This window comes from Phascolarctos cinereus, unplaced genomic scaffold (assembly GCF_003287225.1).
Source record: "Phascolarctos cinereus isolate Bilbo 61053 unplaced genomic scaffold, phaCin_HiC Scaffold_4;HRSCAF=312, whole genome shotgun sequence".
NCBI classification, from domain to species: Eukaryota; Metazoa; Chordata; class Mammalia; order Diprotodontia; family Phascolarctidae; genus Phascolarctos; species Phascolarctos cinereus.
Window position 1 is genome coordinate 719,528,293 of NW_027555847.1, and position 16,943 is coordinate 719,545,235.

General features: G+C 42.7%; 1 protein-coding gene across 1 annotated transcript in view; it reads left to right on the plus strand.

Annotated features, from left to right (window-relative positions):
* The window catches only part of OSBP2 (oxysterol binding protein 2), a 277,980-nt gene that overhangs the window by 189,014 nt on the left and 72,023 nt on the right, over positions 1-16,943 (plus strand). Inside the window, 1 exon segment of the mRNA XM_020996548.2 lies at positions 6,820-7,070. Within this exon segment, the coding sequence (XP_020852207.2) occupies positions 6,820-7,070 (251 nt within the window).

Consider the following 16,943-nt stretch of genomic DNA (forward strand, 5'->3'; position numbering starts at 1 on the left):
AGTCATGTGAAAAAATGTTCTAAATCACTATTGATTAGAGAAATACAAATTAAAACAACTCTGAGGTAGCACCATATACCTATCAAATTGGTTAAATATGACAGAAAAATTATCAGTTGGGGAATGGCTCTTTGTGACCCTTCATGAGCCAGAATGCACTCCCTTCAGCTCAAGTACCAGTTTCTACATGGAACCTTTTCTGATCACTCCAGCTGATAATGCCTTTTCTTTCACCGCCCCCCCCCGCCATTAACTCTTATTTTTCTCATATCTGCTTCATATATACTTATATGTGTACATGATATCTCTTTGGATAGCATGTAAACTACTGGAAGAAACTATTTTACTTCTGTCCTTTTCCTCTCTGGTGCCCAGCACAAAGCCTGGTACTTAGGCATTTAATTAAATGTTTTTGATTGAGTCTGTATTCAGCTACATACTAGGTATGTGAAAAGACATTAATTCTCTCTGTTTCCTTATCTTTAAAATGGAGATGATAACATTTCAGAGTTGCTATGAAGAAAGGTGTGAGTTATTGTTACAATTTCTACAGCACTTTACAAAAGATTTTTCCAGCCGGAACTTCGCTTCCTAACTATAGCCTCGCATCTCCTACTCCCTATTGGACATGTTAAACAAAAGAGGGAACTGAGACTCAGCAGAAGTGACAGCCGGGTCTCAAAGCCAGGCCTTCTGCTTCACATAGGATATCCAGAACAATAAAGAGGGATAGGCACACACTCCCCACGGCTAAAAATGACCTTCCCCTCCTTTCTGGCTGTCCAGATGCGACAGTCCTCCAGAAAATCTTTCTTGACAGTAGGGATATTGTACCTTGATGCTCCCAGCAGGTAGCGCAGTTGCCAATTTCTGAAACCAACTCTAGGTCTCTTTTTACTACCCCAAAGTACTTCTGTGGGGGCGCTGAAATATAGAAGACACTGTCGTCCCCCCCGCAAAGGGCTGATATTCTAGTTGGGAAGACAAGAAAAGTGATTATTTTTTGTGTGTCCAGACCTCTAATTTCAATGGTGTGGACACTCTCTAACAATGCCTGGCAGTGACTCTCCTGTAACTTAAAGTCCGAAAGCTGTCTGGGTCGCTGAAAAGTGAAGCAGCTTGTTCACAGTCACACAGTTAGCAAAAGCCAGAGGTTTGACTGGAAACCAAGGAATCCTGACTTAGAGACCATCCCTCACCAGGTCATCATTCAAAGCAGTAAATGTAATCTGAGGTTATCAGCTGAGCTCAGAAGCCTCTTGTCCCCCTTTATCCACACAGTCCACCTCGTTTTTGCTTCATTCTAGTGATCATTCTGACAGAGCCCCAAAGGACTGCTTCTTCCAAGAAATTTGATCCATTTTACCCAAGAGCTTACAAACATCCAGTTTCTAAAAATAGCCCTTCTAGCATATGATACAGGTAGCTGTTTCCATGGCAACCTGTTCCTTTTAAGGATCCCACAAATGAAAGAGCTGTTCCTTTATGAACAGGTCCTTTACTTATGGAATTCCAAGAGGAAATGTGCTATAAGACGATTCTATTTGATTCATTTTAATGAGCATTCATTAAATCTCTTATCTGTGCAGCATACTGTATTTGCCAGTGGGAGAGATGAGGAAAAATAAGACACAGTCCCTGCCCTTATTGGCAATCATAGTAGGGGTTAGGGAAGATACAACATATACACTTGTGTATGGTGCATGAGAGAGATGAGCAAAAGGCTATGTGGGGGCTGAGGATAGAAAGATCACTTCCTTTGGGTTTGGTGTGGGAGTTTTGGTGGGTTTTTTTTTTATCATTAGCACTACCATTCTACTCAGCCATTCACCTCTCCCCTCTTCCCCCAAAGAAAGCTCTCTCATACCAAAAGTACAGTGAGGGAAAAGACATTGTAATGATAGAGTCTGAAAATGTCTTCTTCTGCTTCTACAATCCATCACCTTTCCACCAAAGAGACTTGCTTCAACATTAGTCATCTGGAATCATGATTTGGTTATTGCAAAGTCTTTCCAAGTTGTTTTTCTCATAATGTTGTGATCATTGTATCAGTAGTTTTCCTGGTGTGCTTACTTCATTCTTCATTGGTACATAAAAGTCTTCCCAAGATAAAGAGCGTTTCTAACTGGGCAGATCATTGAAGCCTTCCCAGAGGAGTTGGCATTTGATCAGGACTTCAAAGAAGGGTTGGGATCTCAAGAGGCAAATGAGGTGGCAGGGGCATTTCCGGCTCAGAAAATAAATAAGCTGTTTAAGCAATAAAGCATGGGACACACACAGGAGACAGTGTGTGGTTAGTTAGGCTTACTACAGACGGAGTGTGTGAGGAAGAGTAGTGGAAGGGAAATCTCAAAAGGCAGGTTGGGAACTTGAGTGACAGACTAAGGAAGCTCTTAGACTTAGGCAACTTACTAAGCACCCAGGAGACAAGCGCAAGCAGAAAGACCAGGCTCTGCCCTCGAGGAGCTTACATTCTAATGGGGGGAAGAGAGCACATAGAAGGGAGCTACAAAACCAAGGGGGTATGTGAAGGAGCCAGTGTGGGGACGTAGTGTTGGAGCCCAGAAAGGGAGAAGTCCCAGGAGGAACCTCGTCCATGGGAGAAAGGGGCTGGCATAACAGAGAGATGCTCAAGGTGAGACTGTAGGGAAAGAGTGATGTTGAACACCAGAAAGTAAGAAGCACAACCAGGAAGGGAATTTGCATTGTGCCCTTTGGAATTTCTGCTTCGTAATTTGTCTCAAACTTCATTTTAGACTTCTTTGTGCCTCTCACGTCTTCTGGTGCTCACAGAAACATGTCTCCCTCCAAATGACACTGTATCCTTAAGCCATCCTTTAATACCGTTTTTTTATACTCCTAATACACTGATCATGAAATAGGGGTTGGAATGCTCTTTATTCCTCATGGCCACTTCCATCCTCATCCTCTACCACTATGACTCAACAACTTTACCTCCTTTGAAGTTAATTCATTCCAAATCTATCACCCAATTCATATTCTGGTAGCTGGGTAGCTGTTATCTACTGACTCCCAGGACGTTCTCCTTCCTTTCCCAGTCAGTTAAGTGCCTGGTTTGCAGTTTCACCTTCTACCCTACTTCATTCAGTGGGACTTCAGCGTATATTTTGGTGTTCCCTCAAATATCCTAACTTCCAAGTTCCTCAAAATCCTCAACTCCTGTGACCACTCCTCTGTTCCACTTAAACTAAACACAGATATGGTCCTATCTACCCTTGACCTTGTGTCACCCACACATTTTCTACTTCCATGATCAAGAACTTTGAATTTCCTTTATCTGATCATAATCGTTTATTTTTCCATTTTCCTTACTCCTTCTAAACCCATTGTTCATGTTCATCCAGACCTCCAAAAGTACTATCCAAGGCCATCACCCTTCCTCTGGCTACATACCTTCTTTCCTTCCCACCTAATCTTAATCCTTTGGTGAGCTAGTTAAACTCTGCACTGTACTCTTGAATCCTTTGTTCTCTTACTACTTATACTTTGCTAGGCCCTCAACTCTAGATTACTCCTCCCATAATCCACTTTTGCTCACATGCTGCCAAATGAAACTGGAGGAAACCACCAATCCATAATGACAGGGTCTATCACAAATTTATATAAACTAATTTAAACTGGGTTCTCACTTCAAGGCAATCCCACTACTCCTTCCTAATTGATTCCATATTTCAGCTATAATGATAGATGCTTCAAACCTTTTCTTCTCTCTTTAATCCTTTTATGCCACTTTCTCTTCTGACTCTCATCTGATGACCTTGTTTCATTTTTTACCGGAAAAAAACCTGATTCTATTGATTGTTACCTCTTATCACCTCCTCTTCATCTCACATCCTTTTGACATCACCCCTCATTATCTCACCTTCTTCTGAACTTTGTCAAGGGCACCATCATCCCTTGGTTAAGACCCCCCCCAAGTCTACAACTTTAGTTTCATCTTTGATCTCTCTGTCTCTGTCTTCCCTTCCCCCCCCACCTCCCAATATCCAGTCAGTTGTCTGGTCTTATAATTTCTTTCTCTGTGGTGTCTCCCACATATATCATCTTCCCTCCACTTAGAACCACCGCCCTTCATCACGTCTCATCTGGACTATCACAGATCAACTTCTCATTGGTCTTGCTGTCTCAAGTCTCTCCATGCTCCAGAACGGACTCCGCTTACTGCCAAGGCGATTTTCCTGAAGCACAGGTCCGCCAGTGTCCTTCCCCTACTGCCTGTGAAATTAAATGTGAAGGTCATTCTTTGGCATCCTTCACAGCCTGGCTCCTCGCCTTTCCAGTCTTTAACATTCTTCCCCCTCCATGTACTCTTTGATCCAGCCATACTGTTCTGCTTATTGTTCTTTGAAAACCATGCTCCATATCCCACATCAGAGCCTTCACACAGGTTATTTCCTATGCCTGAGATGCTTTCGCTCCCAACCTTTAATTCTTAGAATCCTTGGCTTCCTTCGAGCACTTGGCTCATCTCAAAGGTTACTTCCTCCAGGAAGACTTTTCCATTCCCCACAGCTACTAGCAGCAATTCCTTTCTGTCCATCTCTGCTTATCTTATGTGTGATAATAATGTAGTCTCTCATTTTTAAGAAAATTATTTTTTAAAACAGACTTTTTATTCTTTTTTTTTTCAGTTTGAAATTCTCTTCCTACCCTTACCCCCTTCTCACTCACTGAGAAGGAAAGAAAAACAAAACCCATTACAAACAAATATGTGTAGTTGTGCAAAACAAATTTTCACATTAGCCATGTTCCGCACCCCCACACCTTGAAACCATGCCCTTCATAATTGCTTAGAGCACAGTAGTATTCTGTCATATTCCTATTGGAGGAAATTGAAGAGATGCTGATCAATTGGGAAATGGCTGAACAAGTTATAGTTTATGCTTCAATATGCAGTAGAGAACTTATCTCCATCTGGAGGTGGACAACACGTTTTACAATGAATCCTTTGGTATTGTGGTGGATCATTTTGTTAAGGAGTTGCTGAGTCTTCCATAGTTGATTATCTTTACAATATTGCTGTTACCATGTAACAGTAACATAACAGAACTCTGGGTTCTGTCCACTTCACTGTGCATTTCTTACAGGCTTTCCCAGATTTTTCTGAAACCTTCATAATTTCTTACAGCACAATAGTATTCCATCACATTCATATACAGTAACTTGTTCAGTCATTCCCCAACTTATGGACATCCCTTCAATTTCCAGTTCTTTACCTCCACAAAAAGAGTGGCTATAAATGTTGTTGTACATGTGGGTCCTTTTTCTCTTTCTTTAATCTCTTTAGGGGGTAGAAATGGTGGTTGTTGGGTCAAAGGGTATGCACAGTTTGATAGGTTTTTGGGCTTAGTTCTAAATTCCTTTCCAGAATGGGTGTATTAGTTCACAGCTTCACCAGCAGTGCCTTAGTTTGCCTGTTTTCCCACTTCTTCTCCAGCATTTGTCGTTTTCCTTTTTTTGTTATTTTAGCCAATCTGATGGGTGTGAGGTAGTACCTCAGAGTTGTTTTAATTTGCATTTCTCTAGTTATTGGTGATTCCGAGCATTTTTTCATGTGGCTATTGATAACCTTGATTTCTTCCTCTGAAAATTGCCTATTCATAACTTTTTTCCATTTATCAATTGGGGAGTGGCTCTTTGTACTGCATGACCCTTCATGAGCCAGAATGCACTCCCTTCAGCTCAAGTACCTATTTCTACGGGGAACCTTTTCTGATCACTCCAGCTGATAATGCCTTTCCTCTCACCCCCCCCAATTAATTCTTATTTTTCTCATATCTGCTTCATATATACTTATATGTGTACATGGTATCTCTTTGGATAGCATGTAAACTACTGGAAGAAACTATTTTACTTCTGTTTTTTTCTTCTCTGGTGCTCAATGCAAAGCCTGATACTTACTAGGCATTTAATTAAATGTTTTTGATTGAGTCTGTATTCAGCTACATACTAGGTATGTGAAAAGACGTTAATTCTCTCTGTTTCCTTATCTTTAAAATGGAGATGATAACATTTCAGAGTTGCTATGAAGAAAGGTGTGAGTTATTGTTACAATTTCTACAGCACTTTACAAAAGATTTTTCCAGCCGGAACTTCTCTTCTTAACTATAGCCTCGCATCTCCTGCTCCTTATTGGACATGTTAAACAAAAGAGGGAACTGAGACTCAGCAGAAGTGACAGCCGGGTCTCAAAGCCAGGCCTTCTGCTTCACATAGGATATCCAGAACAATAAAGAGGGATGGGCTGTACAGGCCTGATTGGTGTTTCATTAGAGTCAGTGGATTTAGAGATGACCTTATCCCATCCACTGTTTTTACAGAGAAGGAAACTGAGGCCCAGAGAAAAGGGTGGCTTGTCCAGGGTTACCCGGGGAGCAAGTAACAGAGCTTTGCGTCTTTTTGCAGACCACACAGAGTAGTTGTTCTTTTGAAATCTTCCCTTCTCTGATGAAAGAACAGTATTCTGGAATGCTTTTCTCTTGTGTTGGATTCTAGGAGTCAAGCACAGGAAGTGAACAGCTCGGAGAGATGGCATGGGGGTGGGGTGGAAAAAGCCACTTTCAAGCTGCACCCAGAGCCTGGATAATAGGTCTGGCAGCAGAGATGAGACCCAGGCTACACACAGAGAAGAAGCTGCTCAGGGGACTTAGAATTGGGTGGAGCTCTGATTGAAGCTCTGGCTGCTGGCTGACCGAGGCCATCTCTCTCTCTCTTTCCTTTGACCAAGTAGGCTTGATGTTTGAAAGTGGTCCAGTGGTAACCATGGAAACCATCTTTCCCCCTCTCCTCCCTACACAGATGACTCTGGTGATGAGGATGTACCCACCCATTCTGACAAGAGTGAACTGCAGAACACCTTAAGCGTTCTTTCGGGCAAGTTGGATGATCTAAGCATCTGCAATGACCTTATCTCAAAACATGGGGCAGCTCTCCAGAGGTCGCTGAGCGAGCTGGAGAGCCTGAAAATACCTGTCGAAAGTGGGGAGAAGCTAAAAGCAGTTAATGAGCGGGCCACCCTATTTCGGATCACCTCCAATGCTATGATCAACGTAAGTGCCAATCCTGCTTTTTCCCTTCTGCTCTTCTGATCCTTAGGCCCAGGCTCCACACAGAGCAAGGTCTGACCAAGGGTAAGATGTAAAGCATCCAGTCAGAGAATTTGCCCTGCTTGTATAGTTAATGTTCTCAGGGAAAGTTTGTGTGCATGAATGAAGCTTGTATTGGCCACATAGCTGGGGATAGGCTAATCCAGGCAGGCACACATGCACGTGCGCACACACACACACAACACACACATACACACACACACCCCATGGCTTATGTTGTGTATCTGTTTTTATATCATTCTCAGACCTCTCTCTTCTTCTTTACTGTCATCTTCTAAGTATAATAGTTTTTGACAAGGAAGTGTTTTAAAAATGTGTATTTTCTTAACAGGGCAGGGGTAAAGAATTGAGATTGGATTGCATTCTAATGTGTAGTGGAAAAGAGTGTTGAAATCAGAATTAGAAGACCTGGGTTTGAAGCCCAGCTGTGCCCCCTTCCTATTCCTTATGTGACAAGTCCCTTTCCCTCACTGGGTTATAGTTTCTTAATCTGTAAAAGGAAATGATTGGACAAGATGGTGTGTCGGGTCCTTTTCAACTCCCAGTTCTATGATCTAGGACATTTTATGCCTAAGCCAGTGCATCTCTTATCTCTGGACTATATGGAACAGCCAAGACCCCCCAGACTGTCTCCTCTCTCTGTATGTGGTACATGTGGTACATGGTGTCAGTCCTGAGAACGACCTCCACAGGCTTCTGTTTGGATTCTTCCTGATGGCCTGGTAGGCCAGCCGTCTAGGCAGGATCCTGGGCTAGTGGTCGATGGGCTGTGGTTTCTCTTCCCTGGCTAGAAAACTGCTGTCAGTCATTCTGTTTTGCAAAGTCGTAGGAACACTAGATGGCGCCACCTCGTGGCGTGGTGGTTACAGACCCAGAGACACCTGGGTTCAGCTCCCAGCTCTGACCCGTGCTCATTACATGATCCTTGCTGTTGTTGTTTTGAGTCCTTTCAGTCCTGTCTGAGTCTTCATGACCCCATCTGGGGTTTTCTTGGCAGAGACACTGGAGGGGTTTGCTATTTCCTTCTCTAGCTTATTTTACAGATGAGGAACTTAGGCAAACAGGGTGAAGTGACTTGCCCAGGGTCACAAAGCTAGGAAGTGTCTGAGGCCAGATTTGAACTCATCTTCTCGACTCCGGGCCCGGTGCTCTATGCACTATGGCACCACCTAGCTGCCCTATGTGATCCTCACAAGTTACTTCTCAGCACTGCTGTTGGCTCTTACGATTATAAATTGCAGAATCATTGCAGATCTACACTGGGAGAGGGTGTTTGCTCACTTGGAGCTCGCTATACCAGTGATGTCGCAAATCCAGACCTCTCTTCGTCCTCCACCCCATTCCCCCCTAAAAAAGAATGCTAAATTAATATCTGAATCAATGGGGATATGACAGGGTCATTTTTTGGGTCTGGCAACCTTTTCAGACTTGGCTGTCCCCAAAAGTTGCCGACTTTCAGATTTTACAGACTCTGCCACGGCTGGGGGTTCTGCTCTCTCTGGGGATCAGCAGTCTGGCTTGGGGAACAAAGGTCCTGGGCATCACTGCCAAGTGACCATAGGACCCTGAGTATATCCCTGCACCTCTGTGGACCTCCATTTCCCCATCTGTAAAAGGATACAGGTAGACCACTCTATAACCTCCCTTTCATAGGTCCCTTTTCCTCTTATATAAAATGGAGGCAAAATACTAGGGAGTTATAGGAAGTCCTTTCTACCTCTAAACATCTGTGTTCTCTTTAACACGTTGGGGTACTCCTCAGGCAAGACAGTCTGTACTCTCAACCAAATTCCCTGGTGGTTTGAATCTCGCCACCTTCAACCTATCTCATGGTTCTCTTTGTTTTCTGTAGCTACTAAGCCTGTCTCTTGATATGGCTGCTCCTGTTTGAATGTTAAAACCAAAACTATCTCCAGTAAGGGACTGCCCACCAGGGTGAGCGGTGCTCTGGTATGGGTATCAGGACATCCCCTCCCTGTGAGGCCCTTAGCTCTAGCTCTCCCCACCAGAAAGTTAACTCGGTACTAGGCTAGTTCAGAGCAAGGCCCCAGTCAGGCTCCTTGGTAGTATTGTATAGCACTGGGCCTACTCTGATGAAGAAGGACATTTACAGAGGAGGGTTATGAGGAAAATGAGAGTGATGGAATCGTAGAATTGGAAAGTTGGAAGAGACTCAGCAAGCAAGTAATCAAACCCCCACATCCATGGAGCTCCCAGCGTAACAGACTGCACAAGGGGCCGTCCGGCCTTTGCCTGGACATCTCCAAAGAGCAGTGGGAGGATCAGCGGGAGATCTGAGACCTGGGCAGGGAGGGACAAGATGACCACCATGAGAGAGCTTTCGAGTGGTCACATGGAATAGCCATTACAATTGTTCTGTGTGGTATCAGATTGCAGAAATAGGACCAGAAAATACAAGGGAGATGAAAGGCAAATTTCATTTTGCTCTAAGGCAGAGCTTCCTAGTAATTAAAGCTGTTCAATGATAGAATACATGGAATTAAGAGGCTGTTAACTCTATCAATGGAGATTTTCAGGTGGAGGCTTAATGACAATTTTTCGTGTGTCTAGAGAATTAGTGATTCAGTCAGTCAACATTCATTTATTAAGCACTTATTATGTGCCAGGTGTTGTGGTAAATGTTGAGTATACAAAGAAAAGCAAAATAGCCCCTGATCTCAAGGAGCTCCCATTGTAATGGGGAGACAACATGTCAGTAATAATGAACGGTCAATATATTTACCAAGTAGATGGAAGCTATTCTCAGAAGGGAAGGCTAGCAGCAAAGCAGGCACCTGCCCAAGGTGGGATTTGAGCTGAATTTTGAAGGGAAAAAAAAGGGAAATTAAAAGCTGGATGTGAGAAAAGAACATTCAGAGTGTCTTAGGAGGACAAGCTTCACCCCAGCTTTTATGTATTTCTGCCACTCTACGTTCACTTTGAGGTGGTGTTCTGTCTTTTGGAGGAAATTTGGAAAGTCTGTAGTTTTGTGACCTACTCTGCCCTCTTCCCAGGATCCTTGCCACTGGAGTTTTTGAGGAGGGAGAAGTGACATGTTGAGAAAAATGTTTAGGGAAATCACTTTGGCACTTGAGCACAGGATGGATTAGAGGCAATGAGACCGGTTAGAAGGCCATTGCAAAACCCAGGTGAGAGATGATGAGAAGGAGAAATATTAAAGAGATGTTGGAAAAGTAGAAATGTCAAGGTTTGACAGTGTATTGGATAGATGGAGCAGGAGTTGAGAATGACAGAATGCGTGTGGGTGACTGGGGAGATAGTGGAACAAAGAAATGGTTGTCAAAGGTCAAAGAAAACTATTATAAGCTATCAAAAAGGAGGAGTTTCAACACTAAGGAAGCACACTAAGGGTTATACAGGACTGAGCACACACTACTTCAGAAAAGAGGAGAGCTGGAACGTGATATTCCCACAGTCAAGAGATAAAGTTTAACAACCAAGGATAACTGTCCCACAGAACCAAGTATAAACTGACAACGGCATAAATGGATCTTTAATGGAACAGGAGATTTCTAAGCATTCCTGGTGAAAAGACCAGAATTGAGTAGATGTTTGGAAATGTGAATGCAAGTGCCAAGAGAAATATAGAAAGGTCCACCTTTGTGTAATTGAAAAATAATATGTGAGATTAACTGTTTAGTCGTTAATAGGGAAATAAGAAACATGTTTTCACAGACCCATAATATTTTTAAGGATCATAAAGAAAAGTTAAATGACAGAGGAATCTGTAAGTGGTTTTGTTTTCTTTTAATTGTCTCAAGAGAAGTTAAATGGTCTTAGGAGAAGACAAAAAATAGAAGGGACAGGAGACCATACTAGGGAGGAAAGGAGTAATAAGGGGAAAGAAATCATTATTGAATAATAGAAGTGTGTACAATGAAAAGCATATAGCCATAGAGTGAGGGTAGGGATGACAATGGGCATCCCATGAACTTCACTTTCATCTGCATTGGATAAAAGAGGGTTAAATACATATACATACATACAAATCTTAGTGTAGGAATACATTAAATTCAGAAGAGAAACAGAAGACAAGGGAGGGGTAGAGAGGATTCTTGAGGGAAGGCAGGATAGTTAAGGGAATAGTTATAAGCAAAACAATCTCAAATGTTGGAGGGAGGAACAGGAAGGTAGAACTCAAAGGAAAGGAACAAAGAGTAAAAACCTGGGAGGGACCAGGGACAGAGTAAGGAGAAAAGAACTGTAACAGAGAGGAAACAGGCTGTTTCACTTCTATGATCACATGAAAAATTCCCTCTTTTATTTTTAAAGGGGGAAGAAAGTCCACGAGGACAGGTTGAAGGGAAATACAAAATTAACAGTCATACTTGGGAATGTGAATGGGGTGAGTCACCCATTAGACAAAAGAGGATAAGACAATGTAGGAAGCAGAATCCCACAATATGTTCTTTACACTTGAAACACAAAGATTCACATAGAGCTAAAAAGAGGGACTGGAGCAAAATCTGAACTCAACAGAAATAAGGGTAGCAAAAGTGATTTCAGGTAATACTACAGTGAATATAGAAAAGATAAAAGGAGATAATCAGGGAAGTCACATTATGCTCACCATCGATAATGAATCTATATCAATTCAATTCATTATGATGTAGTGAATCTATATCAGTACTAATTACAAAGCATCCAGATTGTTAAAGGAAAAGTTGATGAGATAAAGGGAGAAATAGTAAAATTATAATAAAAGATCTAACCATAAGACATCGAAGAAAGGAGTTAAGGGCCTGAATTGAACTTTTAAAAAATGAGAGATAATAAATTCCTGGTGATTAGTGAATGAAAATATAAAGAAATTTGCATACTTGTCGGCTATACATGGCTCTTTTACAAAAATTGAACATGTACTAGGGCATAAAGACCTCACCTAAAAATGTAGAAAAGCAGAAATACAAAACATATTGTTTACTGATCAAAATTCAGTAAAGAGTCAATAAAGAAAGACGTTATAGGAGGGTAATTGGAAAGCAGTATAATTCTAAAGAATTCATGAGTCAAAGAACAAATGATATTAACAACAGGAAATTTCATCAAAGAAGATGATAATAATAAGACAACATGCCAGAACTTAACAATTGTAAGGGAAAATTTTATATCTCTAAACCCCTTTATCAACAACAACAAAAAGAATAAATCAATGAATTGGGCATGTAGTTAAAAAAAAAAACCTTGTATAGCAACAAATCAGAAATCTGAAAATTAAAGAAGATATTAATTTTAAATTGAGAGCAGAAAGACCCTTTGATAAGTAAATAAAACTGGAAGCCAGTTTTTAAAGATACTAATAAAATAAAGAATTAGCTAATCTGATTTTTTAAAAGAGGAAATCAAACGGTTTCAAAAATGGGGGAAAAATAATATCACTTGAAGATGCAATAAAGGAAATTATTAGAAACTATTTTGCCCAATTACATTGACAAAACTAATAACTTAGAGAAAATGGATGTGTAATGGCAGAAATAGAAGAAAAAGACTATTTAAATAACCTAGCATCCAAAAAATAAATTGAGCAAGCCAAATGTGCTCCCAAAGAGAAAACCTCCAGGACCAGATGGATTCACAAGTAATTCTATCAGACAGTCAGAGAACATTTTATTCCAATAGTAGCGGTTTGAGTTGAATGATGTGGTTGGAAGCCAGACTGAAGAGGGCTTTGAGGAGAAGAAAGGAGAGGGAATAGCAGCACCTAGTGTAGACAGTTTCTCAAGGAGTTTAGCTTGCATGAGATGCCCTCTTCAAGTCCTTCCCAACTCTGAGTTTGTTAATCTGCAGCTGATTTCATTGTCAATCTTACATTTCTCCACCTCCCACAGTGTGTGAAGAGATCTGGCACTGCACTTTGAGGTTTGATTTTGGGGTTGGTTTTTTTTGTTTTTTGTTTGTTTGGAGAGAGGAGGGGTTGTACTGGGAAGATCACTGGATTTGGAGTCATAGCAACTGGATTTGTATAAATAACTACCAGAGAGACAAGAGGTGGTTAGGTGGCGCAGTGGGTAGACCACCAGGCCTGGAGTCAGGAAGACCTGAATTTAAATCTGAACTCTTACTAGCTTACTAGACACTTACTAGCTGTGTGACCTTGGACAAATCACTTAACCCTGTTTGCCTCCATCTCCTCATCTGTAAAATGAGCTAGAAAAGGACATGGCAAACCACTCCAGTATCTTTGCCAAGAAAACCCTAAGTGGGATCATGGAGAGTCAGACACAGCTGAAATCAACTGAACATCAACAATAATGGCATCTACCTTCCAAGGTGTGAAGCTCGAATGAAATAATATGTGTGAAATGTTTAGAAGAGTGCTTGGCACATAGGAGGCACTTAATAAATGTTGGTTCCCTTCCTCTTTGGTTTTGTTTGTTTTGTTTTGCTTTTTGATGAGGCAGTTGGGGTTAAGTGACTTGCCCAGGGTCACACAGCTAGTAAGTATTATGTGTCTGAGGCCGGATTTGAACTCAGGTTCTCCTGACTCCAGGGCCAGTACTCCATCCACTAGGCCACCTAGCTGCCCCCCTTCGTCTTTGTCCATTAGACTGTTTATTCCTTGAGAATAGAGAATTGCTGGGGCGGGGGGGGGGTTCCTTTTTTGTATCCCCAGCATTTAGCACAGTGCCTGGAGCGCAATAGGCATTTAACAAATATTTATTGACTGGCTAACAGGATTCCCCTTCAAATCCCAAGCATTCCTGAGGGAATCAAAATAAATATTTTAAAATGTGTATATATTATATATGTATATACATATATGTGTGTATATACATATACTGTCTATAATACACATTTATATTACTTGTGTAGAAACCAACATGGTGTTGAAAAATAATAAACAAGCTTGGGCTATATTAATACATACAACAAGCACGTTTCCCATGTGTCTTGAAAAACCCATAAACCTTAACCTTGGCATTGAAAAGCTCACGTGGACTCAAAAGGATCGTGTTTGTGGGGGGTGGGGCGTGGCTGTTCTCAGGTCCAGGATGGTGGTCAGCCAGCCCGCCTGTGGATTCAGAGGCAAAGTAAGCTTTGAATCATTTGGGATTCAAAGCCATGTGTCCCCCCACACACTGACCACAGCCTGAATCGCTTTTCTGGGTCACTGTGGAGCTGAGTCCTCACTGTTCTTTGGGAGGTTGGTCCTTTGACATGCTGTGCTTTGTTGCCAGACTTGTGAAATGTCCTTGGTAGGCCAACCCCAGTGATCCGGGGGGCTCCTGGAGATAAGCTCTAGCTAGTCCGAGTGTCAGGAAGAAAGGGGGCAGGGAGAACGTGCGTCTGGGGTTCCTGAGTTGGCTAAAGCAAACGCTTGAATATCTCAAGGACCACAGCAGAACATAGGTGTGCAGTGTTAAGAATGTTGCCAACCCATTCGTTTTATCTGCCTTGTTCAGAAGGGCACAAACTAAATGCTGGGTCTCTTGTTGGAGCCGAACCTAAGCATTTCGAAATGAGAGGATCATACCTTTAGAGCTGAAAGGGATCTTAGAATCCATCAAGTCCAACCCTTTCATTTAACAGATGAGGAAACTGAGGCACAGGGAGATTAAATGATTTGAGTCACATAGCTAGCCCTCTGCTTCATGAGAAGCAGCGCTCTACTTTTTTCCAAAGACCCTTGCTTCTCTAATAAAAATGGTGCTCATACACTCTGACAAATGTGAGTGGTGAAGTAGAACTGTCCTGGAGCCCATAGAATCTCTGAAGGTCTCCGAGAAGGCCCCCCTCCCCCTTTCTGGCTTCTCACAGGAGTATTTCCCTGCTGGGCCTCTCAGATTCAGAGACAGCCTCTATTTAGGAAGCACTGCTCAGGCGTTTGGCCTGATGTCCCGTCTGAGTGGAGTCACAGGAGCATTGCTCCCTTATTTCTAGCTGCCTACACATAGGGACTCGTTGAATGTCAGAGCTGAGAGGGACCTGGGGATGTGGAATTTCAGACCTGAGAGTGAGCTTCGGACATAAAACATGACGTGTCAGAGCCGGAAGCAACTTTAGAAATCTTATCTAGACTAAACTAAATTTTACAAATTAGGGCCCAGAGCATTGCCATGGTCTGGTAGTGACAACTGGAAGCAGATTTGGAGTTGGGGTCAGAAAACTACATCATCCTCTTACTAAGTGGGTGCCTTTTATCACATGCCTGTTTACTGACCCCACGTCTCCAAGTTTCAGAATGCTACTCTTGAAATGAGGCAATTGAACTAGACTGGCTGCCAAACAGGGACTGTTTCTTGGAGTCTTGAATGGTGAGTAGGAATTGCGGAAGAGACAAGGGAAGGGCATTGTACTTGCCAGCCTGTATGCCCTGGAAGAAGGCTTAGTTTCTACATGTGTCGATGGGATCAGTACATGCGCAGCCTTCCTTCTCGGGTGGGGAGGGTTAAATGAGTGAATGTGTGTAAAGACCATTCTTGAACTCCCAATGAGTCTGGATGGTGGCAGCCCTCAGAGCCAATTCCGCTTTCACTGGAAACTCCATTGAGTAAAGCCTTTAGCAGATGAAAGGTTACTTGAATTTCCATGTCAGATTTTTCTCACCTTTGAACCCACTTTCCAAAAGTTTTCATTTGCCAACAGCTGTAATCAAAGGGTGTAAAGGTACTTTCTCTCTTTTATGTGGCGTAGTTTGGCGGTTTTGTTTTGTTTGTTTTCCGCATGCAGAATTAAGAATCATGGGAACTCCCATTAGTGCGCTATGTGACAACGCAGTTTCTGAATCCCTCTCACTTTGTTTCCTGATTTGAAAAATGAAGATACTAGTTTCTGCCCCAGACACGAAGGAGACTCTTGGTCAGGGCTGAGTGGGATTTGGTACTCTCTGAGATTCTGTGATTCCACAGTCTTAACTGATTGTTCCAACAGCTCCATGAGATGGTGGTACCACAGTTATCATTCTCATTTTGGAGATAAAGAAACTAAGCCTCAGAGAAGTCAAGTCAACAGACATTTTATTATGTATTTACTATGTGCCAAGGCACTGTGCTCCACACCAGGAATACAAGGAAAAACAGTCCCTGCTCTGAAGGGACTGAATGTTTTAGGAATGTGAGAAATGGAATCACTTCTCCTGCATCTCCCTGAAGCTTCACTGACTAGGTAGTGTAAGCTGTATCTGCATTTTACACATGAACCAACAGGTTCAGAGCGGGCAGGGGTTTGCCCCCAGGCCATTCACCAGGACCAGAACTCAGAACCAGCTTTGCACATTCCTAGGCCCAGGGCTCTTTGCGTCTGTCCCCACTGCCCCCTAAAAACCCATCTTTGTAAATGCAGACTCTGGCTGGCATTGCAGGCTGTATGTGGCTTCTGAGTCTTCACTTCTTGGCACAAACAGTACTTCCAGGTCCTTGTTAGTGTGTAGCTAATTGTGCTGAGACACTTGTCCCTCGATGGCCAGGAGATTTGGTGGGAGTTGTGACATCATTCAGTCGCATGAGAAAGAGCACCCCCCCCCCGAAAAGCAACCAAGACTTCTATGTCTAAATAGAGAGGAGAGAAGGGAGCAGGACAGCAGTCCCTTTGGCAAGGCGGCCACAAGCTGTGAGGCAGGAGGAGGACGGATAAAAATAAGGAGACACAGAGCCACGGGATGACAGGACTGAAAAAGGAAGCCTTTGCATGTCCCTGCATACACTCTGGCATCCCACAGGGTAGACGCCCGCAGGGTATTTTTGTAGCAGACAGAAGGTAAGACACAGAATCAGAGCTCGTCATTGGGCCGGCGGGATTCAGAGCTGTGGGCTGTGTGGAAGATGCCGCTGCTCTGGAAAGAGGCTGGGGGGCAAA